At 42.6% G+C, this 22,256-nt stretch overlaps 1 protein-coding gene across 1 annotated transcript in view; it reads right to left on the reverse strand.

Moving 5' to 3' along the window:
- The window catches only part of CNTNAP4 (contactin associated protein family member 4), a 484,789-nt gene extending 463,082 nt beyond the window's left edge, over positions 1 to 21,707 (reverse strand). Inside the window, exon 1 of the mRNA XM_068237691.1 lies at positions 21,224 to 21,707. Coding sequence (XP_068093792.1) covers positions 21,224 to 21,311 — 88 coding nt within the window. The 5' untranslated portion in view covers positions 21,312 to 21,707. The remainder of the gene's footprint in view (positions 1 to 21,223) is intronic.
- Between the last annotated feature and the right edge of the window lie 549 nt (positions 21,708 to 22,256).

The raw sequence follows: 22,256 nt of genomic DNA on the forward strand, positions 1-22,256 counted from the left end.
TGATTCTCTGTTACAGCCACTTGTGATCAGGCTCCCGGGTTACATCAGAGACACGAAGCATCTGCTTGCAAGTCTGGAGGGATTTCCTTGGAACGATCATTTTGTGTGGGTGACGATTGATGTTAAGGCTTTGTACTCGTGTATCCCCCACGATCTGGCTATCCGGGCTATAGAGCACCATTTGGAGAAATATTCTGCATACTCTGAGGACCTGAGAGCTTTCATATGTTTGGCCGTTAGGTACCTCCTGTCCCGCAACTATTTCTCGTTTGATGGCGGTTTCTACCTCCAGAGGTGTGGCGCCTCCATGGGGGCGAAGTTTTCTCCGTCCCTAGCCAACCTTTATATGGGTTGGTGGGAGGAATGCCACATCTTTGGGGGTGGGAGCCGCCGCCTGGGGGATGTTGCGTGGTACGGGAGGTACATCGACGACCTCTTGTTGGTGTGGAGAGGTAGCCCTGAGGACATCCCCTCTTTCGTGGGAGAGTTGAACGCCAATGCATTGAATTTACAGTTCACCTTCAATTGGGGGGTTAGTTCCATTGACTATTTGGACGTCACTCTGGTGGGGGATTCCCATGAGGGTATGGTACATTCCAGGACCTATAGAAAACCTTGTAGTGGGAATACAACCCTCCGGGCCACCAGTTGTCATCCCAGACACACCATACGGGGGGTTCCTGTTGGAGAATTCATAAGGGCCCGCCGTAATTGTTCCAGGGGGGCCTGGCTTGAGGAGGAGTTTACAGCAGTGGGGACTAGATTGAAGGAGAGGGGGTATCCTACCTGGATGATCAACAGGGCGCGGGCCAAGGCATCTTCCAAAAGCAGGGATCTCTTGCTGAGAGCTATGGACTACCCGGAGGAGCACTCTGGGGTTTCTAAACCTACTTTTGTTACCACATATAGCAAGGAATACGATAAAATTGTGTCTATTCTTAAAAAATATCTTCCCGTTTTGGAGGGTGATGAAGATCTACGCTGTATCCTGCAACAGGGGGTACGCTTTGCAAGCAGGCGTGCTCCAACTCTGGCCCAATCATTGTCCCCTAGCCTATATGAGTCCCGTACCAGGTCCTCCACTTGGTTGAATCTGTTGGGATCGTATAGGTGTGGGGTGAGGACATGTCACTATTGCAGGGTTCATACCCGCACTCGTGTTGCCACTTCGACATCGAATGGACGCAGTTTCCCCATTAGACAATTTATTAACTGCGGGACGTCGAATGTGGTGTATCTCGTCACCTGTGGGGCCTGTGCCCTGCAGTATGTGGGATGCACCACAAGACCTTTACGCGCTAGAATAGGGGAACATTACTGCGGCCCTGCCTGGCTTAGTGCCAACGTTTTCAATGTGGCGAAACATTTTCGCCAGGTTCACCAAGGTGACATGTCCTCTTTCTCTTTTCATGCTCTAGAGAGGGTTCTCCCTGCACAGAGAGGAGGGGACACAACCAAGCGGCTGAAGAGCCGAGAAGCTTTATGGATCTTCAGATTGGGTTCACGGCTCCCTAATGGCCTAAACTCCCGTTGGGATTTGGCCCTTTTGACTTAGTCTGCACTTTCTCTGTATACGCTGCTCCTTGGCGTTTTTAATTGTACAATTTACAATCTTTACATATTTTTATGATTTTTATTATATCTTGGTGTTGGATTTGATTGGTACTTTTGAATTTTATGCCTGTTTGCCTCCTGCTTTAATCCAATTTCTAGCCATGGATTAAGTAGTAATGCTATGCTATGTTTACCTTGTACTTATGTTGTACATGTTCCTTCCTGTTTTTGGGTTGGGGGCGGTTTCCTGGGCGTTTCCCGGGATCCACCCACCCCATCGGAGGAGGGTACATAGGAGGCTTTGCACCATTTGCACTCTGGCTATGATTAAGGACCAGAAGGTCCGAAACATGTCAGCTAGATTTGTGTGTTGACCTATTTGGATACGTCCACAATAAAGATTAAAGGATCTTAGGAGCACTGTGCGGACCCTTCGTTTTTTCAAGATTGTATGGGACTGGCTATCCTGGTCTGGCACTGCTCTATCTGGGGTGAGCGGTTTCCACCTTTTCTCCATTTGTGATCCATAACTGGTTGCGCATAGATCCATTGCCTTTTCCTCTAAATGAACTCCTGGCAGCAGGCCAATCAGCTGCTCCTTCAATTGTTTGCAAAAATGATCAGCAAGCAGAGAGTGTTCCTGATAATTTTCCTGCAGCTTTGAATAAATCACCAAAGGCAGCAGGGTTTAAGGCAAAACGCAAACGTTCTAAGAAACGTGTCCGATCTGCAGAGTCGTTATCCTTAGCGACTGAGACCTATAATGAGATTCTGCCATTAACAGATAATGAAATGCAATTGTTTTTCAGGGGAGTTAAATGGACTTATGAAACTACTAATGAACTTTCATCACTGGCTAGGGAAAATAAAGATTTTTGTTTAAAAGAATTATCTGAGTATGATTATGAGGAGATATTACAGAGTATTGAACAAATCAACTTATTTGTGAAGCAAGGGAAGTTTGCATACACTACAGTTCAACACTTGCTACAGGTATTGGAGATTCTTAAGAATAAGGAATCTGCCAATCACCTGCTAATTAACCCAATACATGTCCCTGCCACAATCATATCTGCAAACTGTGATCAGCCTGAATGTTCAGCTAAGTATGCATGGGATCCCCCATTCGAGAAGGGAGAGATGGAAGCCCTGGTCTGTGAATGGAAGAATGATTCAAGTTCATTTTGTCAATTTTACAGTGCAAAAAGTGAATTCGTATTGAATGCATGCATTAAGTCGGCCTATAACCTAATAGAGATTGGTGTGTGTAGGTATGACTTTGTGGCTCCATTGATTGATGTGTGGGAACTGATTTCGGATGATTTTTATGTGACTCCGAATTCGCAAATTTGGCGTTCTGACCCACCTGCTTCAGCACCTTTGGCTGATTCAGCAGGTGATTCGGAGCTCTTTTTGTGTGAAATTGAAGTTCCTGCAATTCCACCCTGTACCATGGATAACTCAGTGTTACTTCTCAGTAAAACAGAAGCCACTGATACTTTCTTAACCTTTCCCTGCACAAATTTCTCAGCAGAGAATCCAGAGGTCCTGCTGACTTCTGAGTCCAGCCTAGCCAGTACTCATGACTCTTTGTTCAGTGAAACAGACATTAGAAAAATCTTGCCTGCCTCTGCAAACACTTCTGCAGAAATTACCTGTGTTAATAAAGTTCAACTCCTGTCTGATCCAGCAGATGCCAATAGATGCATTACATTATCTTCTGAATCCCAGCAATCCTGCCTAGAAACCTCAGAACCCCAGCATCCGAATTTCCCAATTTTACAAATGAATGGTGATTCAGATGCGCAAACATTGTGTCTTGATCTTCCTGTTTCTACACCTCGCTCTAGTTTCGTGAATAGCTCAGAGCATCTGCTATGTGAACCTGAAATCGCAGAATTATTACCTTATTCAGAAAATGTTCCAGTAAATTTGCCCTGTATCATGAATAGCTCAGAGCATCTGCTATGTGAACCTAAAATCGCAGAATTATTACCTTGTTCAGAAAATGTTCCAGTAAATTTGCCCTGTATCGTGAATTGTGCAGTAGATCTCTCCTATGAAGCTCAGGTCACAGAATCCTTATGCTGTCCAGCAGGTGCTTCCATGGTTTTGCCCTGCAATATGGACTGTTCAGTGATCCTGTCCAGTGAAGCTGGGGTCGCAGAGTCCTATGCTTCACCCAGTACTTTGGATACTTCAAACCCTCTAGCAGAAGACTCTGAGGCACTGCTTATCTCAGTGGGTGTTGCAGCAATATTCACTTGTTTAGCAGCTGTCTTAGAATTAAAGTCCACTCTAAATAAACTTGATGAATCTTTGTCTAAGGAAGCAGAAGTCATTGAAATATTGTCCTTGTCAGCAAGTGTCTTAGATACCTTGCCCTGTACACAGTCTGATTTAACCAATATTGTGGAGTCCCTCTCCAGTGTTATAACAGCCGAGGAACTCCAGCCCTGTCCTCTGAATGTTTCAGAAGTCTTGCCCTGTAACATGAATAATTCTGATTCTCTGGTCAAAATAACAGAAGTGTCAGAATTTCAGTCTGATTTAGTAAGCGTTCCTGAAACCCTGCCTTGTATTTTGGAAAATTCTGATTCTCTGGCCGGTGTGGCAGAGATTCCGGAGTTCCCTTCCTGTCCAGGGAATTCCTCAGATTTGCCCAGTTCAGTGGGGGATGCTGTAATATTGACTTGTTTTGCAGCTACTTTGGAGCCCCAATCCCAGGTACTAGATGAGTCTCTGTCCAGTCCAGAGGAAGTTGTGGAATCCCTATCTAGATCAGTTCATATATCAGAAGACTTGTCCTGTCTTGTTTATGCCCCTGAACCTGATTTGTTAATAACCTTGCTAGAATCAGTGACATCCAAGTCTGTTCCTGCATTCTTTAGTGAGAGTCCAGTGCTTGTGAAGTCTAGTCATGATGAATTTTTGTCCAGTCCTGGTTTCGGTCCTATCTTGGCTGACCCTGAGGTTCACAGTTCCTTGACATGCCCGGAGGTTTCTCTTGTGCCAGTGTGCCCAGATGTGCTTTGTGTGCCAGAATGCCCAAGTGTGTCTAAGGTGTTAGCGAACTCAGATGCTTCCTTAGGGGAGACATGTTCTGATGTTGCTAGTCTGCCTGCATGCCCAGAGATGGTTCTGGTCCCTGAAAGCCCTGATCTTGATGTTTGTCCTTGTAACCCTGACTCGGGAATTGCCATAGGTTCCATGGGGATTCTTGATAGTTCTCCATGTGAGCCTAAAGGGCGTTCTGACCTTTTGGGATCTCTTTGGAGCTTTAAAGTGTTCTGGGAGATCTCTGAGGAAGCTTGTCCTGGTACCTTGGACTGGTTCAACAGTGGGTTTTGTGTTGGTAAAGACAGTTCCGGTGGGCATTGCAAAGGCTTTGGCATTTTTGGACGGTCCCTGGAAGGCAGTGGGTATCGCTCAGAGAGCTTCGGGGGGCTTTCTTCTGGAAATAATGGTTCTGATGGGTGTCACACTGGGACTGGTAGTACTGATGGGCATGGTTCTGTAGGTTCTGGTTCTGATGGGTCCAGTCTTGTGATGACTGATTCTGGAATTTGGTCTTGCCGGGCTGTCCCGGTCATCATGAATTATCAGTTAGGTTGTCTCCTTGGGAATGTCAGTTTTGAGAGGCGTCTGGTATCCTTTAAAGGGGGAGGTACTGTCATGATCGCTGCTGCAGCAGGTGCTGTTGGCAGTAGTAGTGCTGCAGCTCAGGCAGTTCTGATCTCTTTCCATGCAAGCTGCATAGCTTTGTCTGCCTTTCCCTGCTGTCAGCTTGTGACTGATTATCATTCACCTGTGTGGGAATCTGCATGTCTGCTCCCATTGGATGACCTCAGTATAAAGATCTGCTTCCTGCAGGACTCATCGGGTTATCATAGCTTCAGTTTAAGCCTGTCTTGCTGTTGCTTCAGCCCCCGATCGTGTTTCTTGTTCTAAAGATACTTTGCTGGTCTTTGCATCATATATTGGTTCATTGCCAATATATATGCATACCAGCACGTTTATTATTTTCCTTGTGTTCGTGTTACGTTGATACATCAGTGTCGCTGATGTATACGTACACGAACTGTTTATATCCTGTGTGCAGTTAGTCAGCATTCCAGCACGTTTTGGTAGGTTGCGCGTATCGTGATCACCCGTGCTGAGTTAGTTACCCTGCTCCTGGTTCTGTTTGTGGATTGCGTTCATCTCTGCGAAGAGATAATGAATCCTTCTGAATCCTGTTCTGTTACCGTTTGTGGATTGCGTTCATCTCTGCAAAGAGATAACGAATCCTTCTGAATCCTGTTCTGTTACTGGTTGTGGATTGCGTTCATCTCTGCGAAGAGATAACGAATCCTTCTGAATCCTGTTCTGTTACCGTTTGTGGATTGCGTTCATCTTTGCGAAGAGATAGCGAATCCTTCTGAGTCCTGTTCCCTGTATTACTCTAGTCCTAGTCAGTGTTCCTGCTTATGTCATATATCGGTTCATTGCCGATATATACATATGTTAGTCAGACTTTACAAATAGTTTCATTGATAGCTGTAATTGTAATACGCTAGGAAAACATACTTATTGTATATTTGTCTGTGTTACGTTCATCTATCTTGATCCTGCTATTTCCTGACTATCCTGTCCTGTCTTTGTGAGGCACGCCATCGCTGCAACGCATTGGCTGCCTCATTCCAGTCTGTCTTGTTGTGGACGCTTGCTGTCGCTAAGTAGCCGCTAGCTAGCAAGCGTTCATTCTACCTGTCCTGATCTCCTCAGTTCTGGTTTATGCGCTCAGCGCTACTTTGCGCTGAGACGTTATAGCGAAAGTATTGTTTGTGGCTGTCGGATCTGCACCGGCTCTGTGCGCCACAATCTCCTATTGGAGTCAGTCCTCCCCTCCACTATACTAGGGATAGCCTGTTTCCTTGTGCTAGTGTGTGTACCTCCTCCACGTCAGCTCATGCGTTGCATGCTGACTGTGGAGAATACACCACCAAGCCTTACACTTCCAGGGTGCAATTGATCAGATGCAGAATTTACTTACTACTCTCACCCTGCAACTAAACCTCCATGGTTGATTAAGAAAGAAAAAAAAAGTAAATAATACTTACATACTTATTATACTGGTATTTATTTGAGGTAGCATGTAAGTATGAGATAAGGATACTTTCCTGATGTCATGCCACTTAATGTTGTTATAGCAAATCAGACCCAGAGAATGCTGTCCAATTATATATACAGTACGCCTACGCACCTCAACCCTCTTGATTGATTTGTGTGAAGAGTTCCAGCAAGAGACTTAGCCTTAACAAGCTAACATTAACAAAATACACTATGAAAATGGAATAAATGCTTAAAAGTCTCTGTCATTTCAGTGCCTGGCACTTGTGTTGTGTTGATTTGGATGCCAAGCACTGGGATCAGGCAGTTACACTTAATTTAGTTTTTTTGAACCCATGACTTACCTGACCTGAACTTAAGTCTCCCTGTCTGGCTCTGTTTCTCAGGAGCCCTTAACCGGGGGTAAAGAAAAAAGTTTCACATACCTGGGGCTTCCACGTCTGCAGGGGGGCGGTGGAAGCCCCTGGTAAGTGAAACTTTTTTTTCACCCTTAGTTAAGGTTCACTTTCAGAGACCCAAACTTTAACCATATCCCGGCCAGGTACTAAGCATAACTCTAATTTTAATCCTTCAAATTATACCTAATAGTAACTAATTTCCTGATCTCTCATTAACCATATACTAAACAGAATTTTTGACTAACCATAACCTGACCCTAACATTCCCCATTGATTCTGTCACTAAGCTCCATAAATCCTAACCTGCCCTGACCTAGCTGAATTTGAAAATGATCAGTACTTAGCAGGGGCATTGCTAGCCCCAAAGATCAGTGGCACGTGCCCCAGATCTATTCTGGGGTGCCCTGGATGTCCCTCAGGTCAAATCAGGCAGCAGTACTTACCTCTAACCGCCCTCCGGCCTCATCCAACATTTTGCTGGGCAGGCCTACTTAGACTGCTGTTAAATTCATGTCAATTTGGCTCCACCCATGACCACACCCACATTCTGGTGCATGGCCACACCCATTTTACAGCTGGAGTGCCCAAAAGTGCCCCAGATCTCTTAGGCTCCTAGCAACTCCCCTGGTACTTATAAGTCAGTAGTAGGACTTCAGACAATCCACATATTTGGGTTTTCATAGGAACCCTGGCCCATATACAGTAGGTTGAAGCAGCCTGATGTGATGTAAATTTATTTTCAAGCATTCTAATGTACAACGTACAATTGACAATTCCATTTACTGGGCTTTTTTCAAAGCTGAACTGCAAGTAGTAATCAGTTTCAGTAATGTTTCATTTAACAATTGTAGTCCTGACCAATTATGAATAACATAATGGGGTTGCGATAAACACACACCCACACTATAGGCTCTGATACACATTATAAAAATGTCATAACTATTCAACTATAAATATGCTTTGTATATTATTGTTTTATCTATGGATACTGCAACATAAAGTGAAGTTTTCACATGGTTAAAACCAATTAGGCTTAATTTTGAGTGAATAAATCTCAATGTTCCAGCAGGTAAGACTTTTGAAAATATTTTCACAGCAAGTGTTCCTTTTATACTAGTTCCATTTATCTCAATCATTTATACTAATTGGTGAATGTAAAGTATGAATTTTTTTTTTTTTTTTACATCTCGCCGGAACAAATCTATTCTTCTTTGTTGTATGGATATTATTTTATAAGTTCTAATCTTCTTGCATGTCTTTCTTGGTACACATTTTTGACACCATGTTTTCGCTGCGCTGCTTCTGGATGCCACAAATTTCTGCCAGTTATGCTGTAAGGTTGTTGTTAAAGGAAACCTAAAGCAAGAGGTATATGGAGGCTGTCATATGTATTTCCTTTTAAACAATGCATGATAATCTCTTAAGCTGCAGTTGTGTCTGGATAAATAATTAATTAATAGTACATGTTTTCTTTCAGATTCAATCTTTTGATGCAATTTGAACAATTGAAACTAATTGGAAGGCAATTATCGATTGTTTCCAGTAAAGGAACGATTTAAGAAGGTTTTACATTCTGATTTGATCATAAAATCCAACATTCAGATCAATATTATTTTTTTTTCCAATCAACCAAAGAATTGTTTCACATTGATTTGCACCACAAAGCACAGTTTGCTATATAATTTGATCATAAAAAGATCAAATCTGAAGGAAAAATAGTACCATTAATGAGGACCTTAAAATGCCTGAAACAAGCATGCAGCTAATCTAGTCAGATTTTTGTCAGAAACCACTGACCTGTATACTTGTTCTGGGTCTATGGCTAAAAATATTAGATACAGAGGATCAGTAGGACTGCCAGGAAACTGATTTAATATTTAATTAACATGCCAGCCTCACTTCAGGCTCCCTTTACACCAACCTTAACTTTCTATACCCCTGTGTTGCACATTAACAACTTTAAAACCAGTAAATCTTAGGGCATCAGGATCACTTCCATAGACTTGTTTTATAGGAGTTATCTATTATTGTTGCCTTTTTACCATTTGGGCAGATCTGTAATGTCCATGAAACTTGAGTATTGATATCCAGCCATCTTTCTAATATAATATCCCCCTCACAGGCAGATGACAACAAATCCTGACCTCAAGTTCAGAACCATTCAGGAGTCCAATTGGCTACAAGTATCTCAGATGAGAGGAAATGTCAGACTGTACATTACTGTAATCACTGCTCCCAGTTCATGCCCAGTAAAAACATCCATTTGGGGGATTATGGTTTCTGAAATTAAATATTGCTTTTACAGTACCGGTAGGTTCTCATGCCAACCGAGCCATGCCTAAAGCTCCGCCCAATGCGTTTCCTACATCCGTACTCATCAGGGGCTGTACCTGATGAGTACAGATGTACGAAATGCGTTGGGCGGAGCTTTAGACATGGCTTGGTCGGCATGAGAAAGTCTACATTGTGATACACTTGTTTTTATCTTGGAACATGTGAGTGCACTACCTTTTAAATTTTTTAATAAATGATGCAGTTTTACACTATGGAAAGCCTTTTTAGTCACTAGGAATACAGCGTAAAATGCGGCATTAAGAACATTGCTGCTGAAATTGGTTGATCCGTGCTGCTAGCATTGAACAGCCAGATTTATCTGGATAAACCATAAGCGCTGTTGCTGTCTTATAATTTGGACGGCAGAGGACCAGGTGAGAGGCCACATGTGTTGGGGAATTGCTTTGTGCACAAGGATAGATGCGTTTTTGCTGTCTGTGGTGTGGCAGCTATAACACATGGTGAGGACTAGTGTTGGGCGAACAGTGTTCGCCACTGTTCGGGTTCTGCAGAACATCACTCTGTTCGGGCCAAACCATTCGGCCATATGGCCGAACTAAGAGCGCATGGCCAAACGTTCGGCTAGGGCTGTGATTGGCCGAATGGGTCACGTGGTTCGGACCCGAACGCGCTCTGATTGGCCGAATGGGTCACGTGGTTCGGGTAAATAAATACCCGATCCACGTCATTTCTCCGCCATTTGTCTGTGGGTTTAGCTTTGGGTAGGCAGGCAGGGTAGTTCTCTCTCCAGCCAGGCTAGCCAGGGTCCCCCCAGTCATTGTGTCGCTGCTGGGAACAGTAGTACACCGCTCACCCACACTATATAGCATTGTGTTTACTGCCACCCTGTGTACACCGCTCACCCACCACTGTATAGCATTGTGTTTACTGCCACTCTGTGTCTCTGCTGGGAACAGTAGTACACCGCTCACCCGCCACTGTATAGCATTGTGCTCTGTGTCGCTGCTGGGAATAGTAGTACACCGCTCACCCACCACTGTATAGCATTGTGCTCTGTGTCGCTGCTGGGAATAGTAGTACACCGCTCACCCACCACTGTATAGCATTGTGCTCTGTGTCGCTGCTGGGAACAGTAGTACAGCGCTCACCCACCACTGTATAGCATTGTGCTCTGTGTCGCTGCTGGGAACAGTAGTACACCGCTCACCCACCACTGTATAGCATTGTGCTCTGTGTCGCTGCTGGGAATAGTAGTACACCGCTCACCCACCACTGTATAGCATTGTGCTCTGTGTCGCTGCTGGGAATAGTAGTACACCGCTCACCCACCACTATATAGCATTTCTGTACTGCCACTGTACTGCTGCCAGTCAGCGTGTACTTTAAGGATAAGTGAAATGAAGAAGAAATCCTGTGAAAGAGGGAGGGTCAAGGGAAGAGGTGTTCCCCCTAACGGTTCACGTACAGGCCACAGTGGAGCACCGAAGAAACCCACTCAATACCGCCCATGTTGTCCAGGAAATCAACCCTCACAAATCCAAAAGAACAGGACCAGATAATTAATTGGATGACCTCTCAAGCGTCCAGCAGTGGGTTAAGCAGCACCAGCACATCACGCACGAGGTCCGAGTCCTCAGCCAGTTACAAGGAGCCAGTGGGCACAAAGCTGACACAACCGGCAGCGACACCACGCACACAACTGCCAAATAACCAGTCCAAAGAATTTCCTCAGGACACAATGGGGTATTCGCAGGAACTATTCCCAGCCCAACAAACTTCCACCTTTCAAAGGTCAATGGAACAGCCAGAAATGTTGTGCCCGGATTCACAACCATTTACTGTGGGAAATGCACCGCGCACTGAAATGCAAGGCGAGTCCGAGGACTTTGAAACCCAAATCCCAGAGCAAGTTGGGCAGGAGGGGTTTCAATTGCAGGAGGTCGGCCGAGAAGATCTGGAAGACGACGTTGGAGTGAGCTGCGCAGAGGTTGTTCTGGGGAGCTCTACTCCACGGCGGCGGCCCACAATCACATATGACGAGTTTGAGGAGATGGAAGAGGAGGGTTTGGACAATGTGGACACAGACCCAGATTTTGTATGTGAAGGAGAACATCGCCGTCGTAGCAGCACAGATGAGTCTGTTGAAGAACCTACTGCTGCACGAGTTCGCCTTGTGCCACAAGGTAGGCGGCGCGAAATTTCAGGCACCACAAGCGTGGAAGTTCAAGTGAGACGCAAAAGAGGCGCAAACAGAAATCGCTAGCAAGGCAGGTGCTCCAAAGTCTGGCCTTTCTTTGAAGACTGCAGTGAGGATGGTACCATGGTGATCTGCAAGGTGTGCAAGACCCACCTGAGCAGGGGGAAAAATATTAACAACCTCTCCACCACCAGCATGACCCGCCACATGGTATCCAAACATCCCACTCTGTGAGCAAACGCGGCAGGACAGGGTACCAGCAACACTGCCTCCCTTGGGGTCACCAGACTCACCACCAGACCCTCCTCAGCAGCAGCAGTAGCCCAGCCATTGCGTGGTTCACAACAACATTCACAAACATCAGACGACGCTGACACTGTCACTTTCCGGAATAGTGCTCTTGAGGTCTCCCAGTCTTCATCAAACACAACAACCAACAGCCCTTCAGTATGCAGCCCTACGGTTCAGTTGTCTGTCTCGGAGATGCTTGAGCGCAAGAGGAAATTGCCAGCAAATGACCCCCGGGCCATGGCACTAACAGCCAGCATAGCCAAGCTTCTGGCCTGCGAAATGCTGCCATATCGAGTGGTGGAGACAAACAGCTTCAAGGGCATGATGTCAGTGGCCATCCCACGTTACGTGGTTCCCAGCCGCTACCACTTTGCGCGCTCTGCAGTGCCTGAGTTGCATGAGCACGTGGTCAGCAAAATAACCCGAAGCTTGAAGAATGCCGTTGCCTGCAAGGTTCACCTCACCACTGACACCTGGACGAGTGCGTTCGGCCAGGGTCGATACATCTCCCTTACCGCGCACTGGGTGAACCTTGTGGAGCCTGGCAGCGATTCCCTGCGCCGCCCTCCTCCTGTTCCATCACGTGTGCTGCTGCTGGGTTAGCGTTACCGGTCCTTTTTCCTGGAACCTCTTATCTGTATTACATTTATGACTGCATGGCGACAAAAAGCATGTTACCTGTGCAAAGAAAATTGACATTTTCCGCATTTAAAAGACATTTTTTCCTTTGAAACTTTACAATCAATTTTCTCAAAAACTATAAGCTCTTTTTAAAATATTTTTTTCCTCTTCTACCCACTCCCAAGGTGCACATACCCTGCAAATTTGGGGTATGTAGCATGTAAGGAAGCTTTACAAAGCACGAAAGTTCGGGTTCCCATTGACTTCCATTATGTTCGGAGTTCGGCGCGAACACCTGAACATCGCGGCCATGTTCGGCGAACGTTCGCGAACCCGAACATCCAGGTGTTCGCCCAACTGTGGTGAGGACCAGTATGACCTGGTGGTTGGTGCATGTGTAAATACACAGATGTTTTAAGAGGACATCAGGGCCCATATGTAATTCACTTTTTCTCCTGAGATTTCTCCTAGGAAATAATTTTTCATCTTCGATTTAGAATACAATAATACAATTTCAGCACTTGGAAATGAAAAATGTAGCAAAAAGTAGTTGAAAAAGTATAGTCAAAAGAATTTTGAGTATTTTTTTGCTTGCTGGTGGTTTAAAAGGCATTTTATTAACAAATTTGAAAATACCACCTAGGAGAAAACTCAAGAGAAAAGGTTAATTGCATATGGGCCAGGGTGTTTGGAAATAATGATACAAGTGTGTTGATACAGTATCACGCTATGATTTTTCTTTTTTCTTGTTTTGAGTGATAACACTACAAGAGGAAGCATTTTGGCACATGAGAGCGCAATATTATTGGAGAAATTTAGATTTATCACTGATGCCAGCATTTTTACTGCTGGCCAGGAAAATCACTGTGGATTTTTTTCCCCCTCTATGAAGTTAGCAACTGATCTCCCAGACTGATCTATGGTAGAAGGCTTTGTGACATTATAGCCTAGGCTAAACATCACTGAAAACTAAATTAACTTGGAACAAAATGCTGAAAAAAATTGTAAACCCCATGTACACAGTTATTCTAAGCATAATTTTTATCTTGAACCGTGGCAACAGCTCTACAACTTAAGGTAGCCATACACAGAGTTTGCACTTCCATATAGGCAAAAGGGGCAATTGCTCCAGAGCCCCCACATCCATACGGGCCCCCAAGTGCCCCCTTCACCTCAATAAATCATATGGCTGCAGACCAGATGCCCCCCACGCCACCTCCAAGTTCCAGGCAATTCAGTTCCCATCTGTCTCCCTTGTAGTGACTCTGTCCTGCACTTTCTGCTTCGAACAGAGAAGGCGGAAGTGCAGGACAGAGTCACTACAGAGGAGACAGATGGGAGCTGCATTGCCTGGAATTTGGAGGAGGTGAGTGTGTGTCTCTCCCACTACCTTCATTACACTGTGGTAGGAGCGGGGGGGGGGGGGGGGGGGCTTGCTAGCATTCACAGGGGGGGAGGCAGGGGGCCTCTGGCTGGCAGCTGATTAAGTGAGATGGGGATACATCAGGCTACTATACTGGGGGTGGAGGGGAGGACATCTTGCTAGTTTCTGGGGATAATTAGGACAGAGCACATCCAGCTATCATCAGCAGGGATGTGGGGAGGGGGGTCAGGGGGGCCCTGGGTTGCTTTTGCCCCAGGTTCCCATTGTAGCTAGAACTGGCCCTGGCCATACATCTAGTGATGATGGACAGATTCAACCAAGGGACAAATCGCTCTCTGATAAAATCTAATTGGAGAGACATCTGTTGACTGCCTATACACAACAGGCCAATTCCCAATTGATTTCAGCACAAAATCGCTTGGCAATCATCTGACACCGCCGCATCCGCTGCCTCCTTAATGTATAAATGTACCCACCGTGTGTAAATTTATGCATTAATTGTCCTGTGCAGCCCACCGAGCTGTGCCTATCCATCTCCAGAACCCCCCCACTCTTCCATTAGTGGTATATACGTGGCCGGTGTATAGCATGTGGCACGTGTGTGATGTCCCACGGTGTGTGAATGCACTCACGGGGGGGTACATTTATACACTGGGGAACCGAGCCCCGGGTTTAATTGTGTTCATTGCTCATCCTGATAATGCTCGCAATTACTGTCACACACTCGATCAACCACGGCAGCCCGATATCTTGCAGCATTTCCAATTGATACATGCGACCAATCTTGGCCCAACATTGGTCGCATCATTGGGCATGCACTTGGCAGCACTGATTTTCATCAATAATAATTATCGAATCGGATAGTCGTCAACCGCCAAGTGGAGAGATGTACAGCCACCTTTAATTCATCTTTTTCATGTCTATTTATGAAAATCTCTTAGATAAAAAAAAACAATACAGAACTAAAAAAAAGTTCATACACATTTCATGCACATTTACTTTGTTGGCATACATTTACTTATATTAACCTAGAATTTAAATGATTTGAATTGTTTCAGACTGAGAGGCACAAATGTCTCTGATAAGGATATAAAGTAAAAGTAGCTTGTTAAGGAGACATTATAGTGTCTGATTACTGATGCAGGCTAAGTGGCCTAAACTGTCTTCTTTATATCCTGTTGATGAGCTCATTATTATTCAGCTTCTAAGACTCTTGATCGACGAAAATGGGGAATTGTCTGTATGTGATGTGTATTGCTCTTGACTTTTTTGCGACTTGAGAAAAGCCAGAAATGGCCGAAACAGCGGGCTGTCGTTGCCTGTCTTTTTATGATACAATAAAGTTTTAGAGCTTATAAATACTCCAGTGTGGTGCCGATCCTTTGCTGAAATACAGGAGCATGATCAAGGACATGAGCAGCCAGTGCCACGCAGGTGCAGTGGCCACCGACTGGACAATCGCCAGAAACGAAACTGGCTCACTGTGGGGGACCGTAGGATCAGTTTGTCCCAGACCGGCCACAGGATGTCTGCAGGGGCCAGTACAAGGCCCAGGTAAGTTAAACTCTGTTTTTTTTCATCAGTTAAGGTTCTCTTTAAAGCAATCTCTTCTGCTCTTTACTGGATACAAAGGCGTAACTGTTGTAGTTAACATCCTGCAGGAATCTTCTAAGGTTTCTAAGTAGGTATTTAAAACTGTTCTTGATTTATCTCTAGGTTTTTAGCTTAAAGGCAAATAATAATGTTTATGTAAAGATAAGAAACTCCATCTAAGTGCCCATTTCTTGAGAACGAAGGATTTGCTTAAAAAAAGTATAAAATATTACAGAATTTAAAAAAGAATTACAGAAACTAACACAGAGATAGAAAATCAGTTGGTAAAAATTATGCATGGTTCTGAAAAAAAGTTTAGCAAAAGAAAGTGTCAATCAAAACAGCATTAATGTTCAAGCCAAATAGTTTAATGCAAAGACAATGTAATATTTGCACAAGTATTGCACTAGCATGGGAAGCATTGCTATTAATTGTGTGCAACCTGTAGAGATGAATGTATGCAACAGGCAAATTATTTTTCTCATGTAACTGCATCTGGCCATGTGAGGTCAGTCTATGCTAGACATGGAGATCAGCCATATTTACAATACCTAGTTGTCCCTTTAATATATATATTGATGGTTTGGGGTGAATTAGGCCCCATGACCTACACCTCACGTGACTGCAGTGCTCTTTTTTTGGTGCAAAGTCCGGAATGGATAATGTCATCAAATGACATCATGAGGACATGCTTGCATTTCCACTGAGAGGAAATGCAGTGGAAATGTAGGATGACACTGGGTCACAGCAGGGCTCAAAAATACTTCACTTAAAAAAAGAAGAGAAAGAGACTGAACCAAATGGTGGGGAACCTTCTAAAAAGGCAACTTCATATTTTCTTTGTAATCAACACTATGAGATTAGACCACTTTAAAGATGGATCAAACTTGACTTTAGGCTTTCTTTAATGAGCTGAGAGTGGAAACTACTTCCCAAATGTGATTGAGGAACAACTTTAATGCAGGGAAAAAAATAAAAACTGGTTTATACTCTTCCCATAAAACTAAAAGAAATTAAACACTGTTAAACGTTATAAAGGTAAAGAGAGACCACTGGTGGGAGCAATAATGTTGTTGGTCAAGGAATGGGAGTGTTTAAATACCTACTGATCTACAAAAAACAGAGTAGTAAATGATGCAACCTGGAGCAATATCTTTAAAAGCTTTTACAGACTGAGAACTATCAAACTGAAACAACCTTTTCCAAGTTGTCAAAATGAACTTCACAGCTACATCAGAGAGTCTTTATGTTTTGGAAGTGTGGTGTAAAGGGATTTCTTAGTTTTAGCAGTTTTCATGAACATTTTTGTCGTTTTCTGAGCTCAATACATCTGTTAATAATACTTTTTAAAAGCATATATTACACATATTTGTCTAAACATTAAAACAATGGAATAGACACGCTCTGCAGAAGCACACACACACACACACACACACAACACACGCATACATATTTATGCTTTTTCATAGTCTTAAGGTAACTACATCCTGTGAGTCTGTTCTTTTGTAACAAGACATTTTCTGGAGTCCTGAAATGTTGAGAACAGCTGCAGAGTTGCACCAGCAAAAATTACTGGCAAAGGAGAGCTCTAAAGAGTAAAGAATTTCTTTAAGGTATTGACATTATGATAGGCATAAAGTCAATGTCAGATAGAGACTCATCTCAGTGAAATGGGTTTAATTTACAAAAGTTCATCGTCAGCAGCAGTGTTGTGATGTCTGTGTTTAGCGAAGGGATTTGCATTGACATCTGCATTTCGAAGAAACGTGTAAATGATTCACAGTTTTGTTTTTTTTTCCCTTTCCAACAACATGTCAAAAGTTTAAGTTTGAATAGTTAACCACTTTTTTGAAAATAGTTGCTGGATAGAAGTGTATGCAATAACTTGAAAACACAACCTAGTATGTATTATTTTGGAACTAATTAATTGGAGAATGCATAAATAGCATATTAAATGAAAAGACAGAGGGCAGCTAACACTTAATTATTTATAGTATTCAGTATCTATTGTGATTGTGTGCTCTACAGCTGAAGACACGTTATTGTTTTAGACAATTTGTAGCTGGTTTAAATATGCTCACATTTTGCTACACAATCAGGTTGATTTACTTTAGAGCCTTGTCCTTAATCACCCCATGTAGGTCATAAAAAGGTCTTTAGCCTCTCCCTGACCCCTACCTGGTCATACTTTTAAAGTGTGAGGTCACCTAGAGTGTACAACTTTATTTTGATGACTAACTTTATCCGTTAACTGACTTTTTTGTAACTTTATGAGATATCCACACTACAGAAACACACACATGGTCCCTTTGTGCAGACTTTCTAGACAATATGGTCATGCACACTTTGCAGGAGAGGCCTCAGGGTATAATTGAATGCAGTTAAACTGCAGGACCACCTTAAAAGAGGATATTCCTGATGCATACTTTTATGGGATGTAACCTTAGCAATTCTGGGTCAAAGAATATGACATGATATTTCTAGGATGAGCTGAAATAGTAAAAAACATTAAAGCTTATCTTAAGGTATATGTTAAGGCTTGGAACCAGGAAGCTTGAAGTTTACGATATGGCTATACTTAAATAACATGTCTGTGACTGCTTCAGTAGACACTATAAATTAATATTCTCTTATTTATAGGTTTGTCGTAGACATCTGGTAATCTCACTGAGTATGCAGGTGGTGAGACAGCTACCTATCATTATCATGGCTTCTTGGAATAGGTAAGTATGTGCCACAGGTGTAATCTAAACACTAATTACCTTTTATCCATAGCAGTAAAATTCCTTATATTTGCTTATATGATCATGTGCAATAACAACAGCATAAATCACCTGTCATCAACCCACAAGGAAGTAACACACTACCAAATCTACTGCCATTTTTTCAAAAAATTCTCAAACTCGGTGCAACGTATACCAAGTACATAACATGTATGACCTTTCATAGTTATGAATAGCACAATATAAAAAGAGATCCAATTAACTACTATATGGTGAAATGGTCAAGCTAGAATTACATTTTGGCAAATTTGTTTTTCTTAAAATTTGATGTAAAACCATGTGAACAGATTGCCATGTTCTGAGTGATATCTGCAATTAGAGCTAGTTTTTTTGTTTGTTTTTTTGGGGGGCGTAATAACAAGAAAATCAACTTATGAATACTGAACACCTCTATAAAAATAAAAGCCTGAAACACATGAACATGTCGAAGATACCCAACAGTTACATTGATTAAATGCCTTGCTGTTTGCAATTCTCATCTCCTTCTAGCGTGTAAGCAGGAAACTTCTAAAAAGTTTTCAAGAGCAAATCATTCTGAAAACAAATATTCGGTTTGATGTTTCTGTCAATTCTATCCATTGGCTGGTCCAATGTGCTTTCAGCTGAACAAACATTGTTCGTTTTGTCTATTAGTGCTTCATGACCCAGTTTCCAGCAACCAGACTCAAGCTGATTTACTGACTGGTTAATTTATTGCAGAACTCAACATGGATAGAACAAGTGCACCGACCAGGTAGTTGCTTCATCAAAAAACTTTAGTGAACTTGAATTCTCCATGCTTTATGTTGGCTTGTCTATCTTTGATTGGTCTACAACATTGTTTGTGACCACACTGAAAACTCTTGAACCATACTGGGGAACTTTTTGCGTGATTCTTTTTTTTCTTTTTTTTGGGGGGAAGGGGGGGGTGCACTATCAATTATTTGTCTTTAGCCATCTTACACATGAAATAGAACAGTCTTAAATGTCCAGTTACATTTCATGTCTCTAACATTTAATTTTAAAGCCTCAAAATCAAAATTTCAAGTGCATAATTAACCAAGCCATCAATGCATGGTATTTAAACAAAATATATGTAAAAATACACTTTGTTCCTTAACTTCACCAATGAACTACAATACAACAGTCTCACTAATTATAACAAAACAGATTCAGCCACTGGTATTGGTACACTGAAGGTGACATAAATGTCTGGGCTCATTTAGGAAAGTGTCGGTTTTTACTCTGGTGCCATGACCCCTCTTAAAGTGCAAGCCATTTCAGCAAATATGTGAAAAAAAGACATAACCTGAACTCTTGTTTGAAGTAAGCACATTTATTTGTGTAAACCCCGTCCATATTATTATGAACCCTGTGTTTGTTTCTTACTCTGTACAGTGCCACCGAATATGTTGGTGCATTATAAACCAATATTAATGATAATAATCTAGTCATTGGAAAACTTACCCACACAGTAAATCAAATTAACTTCATCAACAAAGATTACAGAACACAAACCTCTAATATTCCTTTAAGAAACAACATTATCTCTCTAGGTGTATAAACTACCAAACAGCTGTCTACCAAAATAAAATCTTTTTTTTTTTAAGTTTAAGAATGAACCAATTCTAATATTAAGGACATTTTTTTTCCAGTTTTCATGATTGACAACCACAGAAAATGAGAATGTATTTATATTTTATGACAAGTATACACTGGCATACTTTGAACAGCATTTTGCTTTGAATGTGTGATGTGTTTCAGTTCTAGACACTTTGTTACCTTTTAATATTTCATTCCCCACATTGCTGCAATGCTTCTGCTTCTTAAATTGTTAGAGTGACCTCTAGTGCTATCCAAATTTCCTGATGTACCAGGCTAAATTTCCCTGACAGGCTACTGCTCTCAATCTACGCACCACAATCCCATGCCATGCTTTATCCAGTACCATGCTGAATCTAAAATACTGCCTACAAAATGTAACCTAAATACACATTGGCACTAAAAGCTACAATGAAATCTCATTGCAAAATGCATTAAAGTAGATGAGCAGCAGATCAATTTCACTTTGCCATACACCCATGGGTATGAGTGGGCAAAATGCCACAGCAGTGGAACAGAGCTAATCTCTTCTTGTGTCCTGTGTTGATGTATGTTGGGTGAAGGTAAATGTAAAAGAGGACTCAGCTCAGCAACAGATGGGATTTTCACAGCTTCATTTTAAAGCTAGGAAAAAGGCAGCTGAGATTCACAAAAAGCCTAAAGTCTACAGTGATGGCATATTGCATCCTATTTAGACCATTTATCACCCTCCTGGCTTTTGCCATAAAGTAGCAGCTGCCAGATATGATTGGTACAGACCAAGGACAAAACATTCTATCCAATACAAGGCCATAGTGAACACAGACTAAGCTATCAGACATAAAATCATAAAAAAGATATGGACAGGCTACAGACATAAAGAGTTCAGCTCACTGAATTAATATTTTCTTCTACTGTGGCAGAAGAGTTCTAGTTTGCAGTTTTTGTGCCAGTTTATGACCCCCCCCCCCCCTTGCTGCTGCCATTAATCCTCCCATTTGGAAGGAATTAATAATGTAATATGCACCAGTGATATCTTGGGACAAGATTCATTTTCATGCTATCCTTAGATACTAGACTGCAAATTAAGAAATCCTAAAGGCAAGTGCTTCTGGGATAAAGAAGAAATCCTTGCAGTTTTGCCTGTTCACAAAAAAAGATCTATAATTAGAGAGACACTGAAAATCATGGAGCTTGATCCTCAACTATTCACAGAACGTGACACAAATGCATGCACTACTGTAACTTTTATATACTGTACAACAGAGCCCAGGAGCACGATGTGCTAAGTTAGCCTGACACCCTATGCAGCAAAGCAGTCACTACAGCCTATCTGAAAGCTTTCAGCACTTGGACAGCGATTGTAATCACACAGCATGACACATCCAATTAAATCCAATCAGATTTGAGAGTTTAAAACATTTGCTCTACTTACATTTATTCCCTGTCACTGTGCTCGGCTGGTTAAAAAGCATGTAGAGCATCAGCAGCCCGAGAATGACTGAGGTCGGGACAAACTCCATCCTTACAATCCACAAAAGCGCAGAAAACTATGCGAGTCTTCCCAGCACTTCAGCTTTCAGCCTTTCAGTACTTGCCCTTTAGCCTCACTCTTCTGTCTAGCAGTGATTTCCAGCAGGCAGACAACTCAGAGAAACAAGGCAGCTTGTGTCTTCTCACCCCTCAGGAGGAGCTGCTGGGCTGATGCTGGTCCTTCTTATTGCAGCAGTAGCACCAGTACTAGCAGTGGCAGCAGCTTCTCGTGGTAGCAAGCATCTCTCCAATTTCACACAATCACTCAGGGCTAAACTGTCAAGCTGCTTCCCCCTGATCAGCTTGGCTACTGAAGCTCCACGTTCACAATGTGTCCTGCATACCCCTTGTGGTGACAGGTGGGAAATGTGACTCTGCGATGAAATGCAGACAATAAAAATGAAGCAGCTTTGCACATGTGCCTTCTGCAGATGTCTCTCCAGCTCTGACACCGTCCTGATCACTGAATGGCTTGGCACACTTCACAGCCATGTATGAAAGAGAAGTGAAAACTGAGAGGGAGGAGAGGGCTTACCAAACGTAAAGAGCAAGCAGATCATTTTATCCCAGCATATGCTTTGCACTACTACTGAGCTTAGCAAAGTCTTTATCTACTTCTAAATATCACGCATGACTTAATGACATACTTCATGCGTGTTTTTCCTCATTTAGCATGATTTCAAGGTAAAAGAATAGCTTTTAACCTTACAATGCCTGTATAATGATTATGAAGCTAGATTTGCAGTACATAGCTATAAAATACACTCCTGCTATAATATTTGTTTATGTATAAAGTGATTCTACATACTGTATTTTTTTTCTGTATCCTGCCCATCTGCTTATAATAATGGTATGTCATAATAATGCTACTAATTATATCATTCAGGCATCGTGGCTGCAATAAATTAAATATAACGATACAGAAGCTCAGACAC

This window comes from Hyperolius riggenbachi, chromosome 1, assembly GCF_040937935.1.
Source record: "Hyperolius riggenbachi isolate aHypRig1 chromosome 1, aHypRig1.pri, whole genome shotgun sequence".
Taxonomy (NCBI): Eukaryota; Metazoa; Chordata; class Amphibia; order Anura; family Hyperoliidae; genus Hyperolius; species Hyperolius riggenbachi.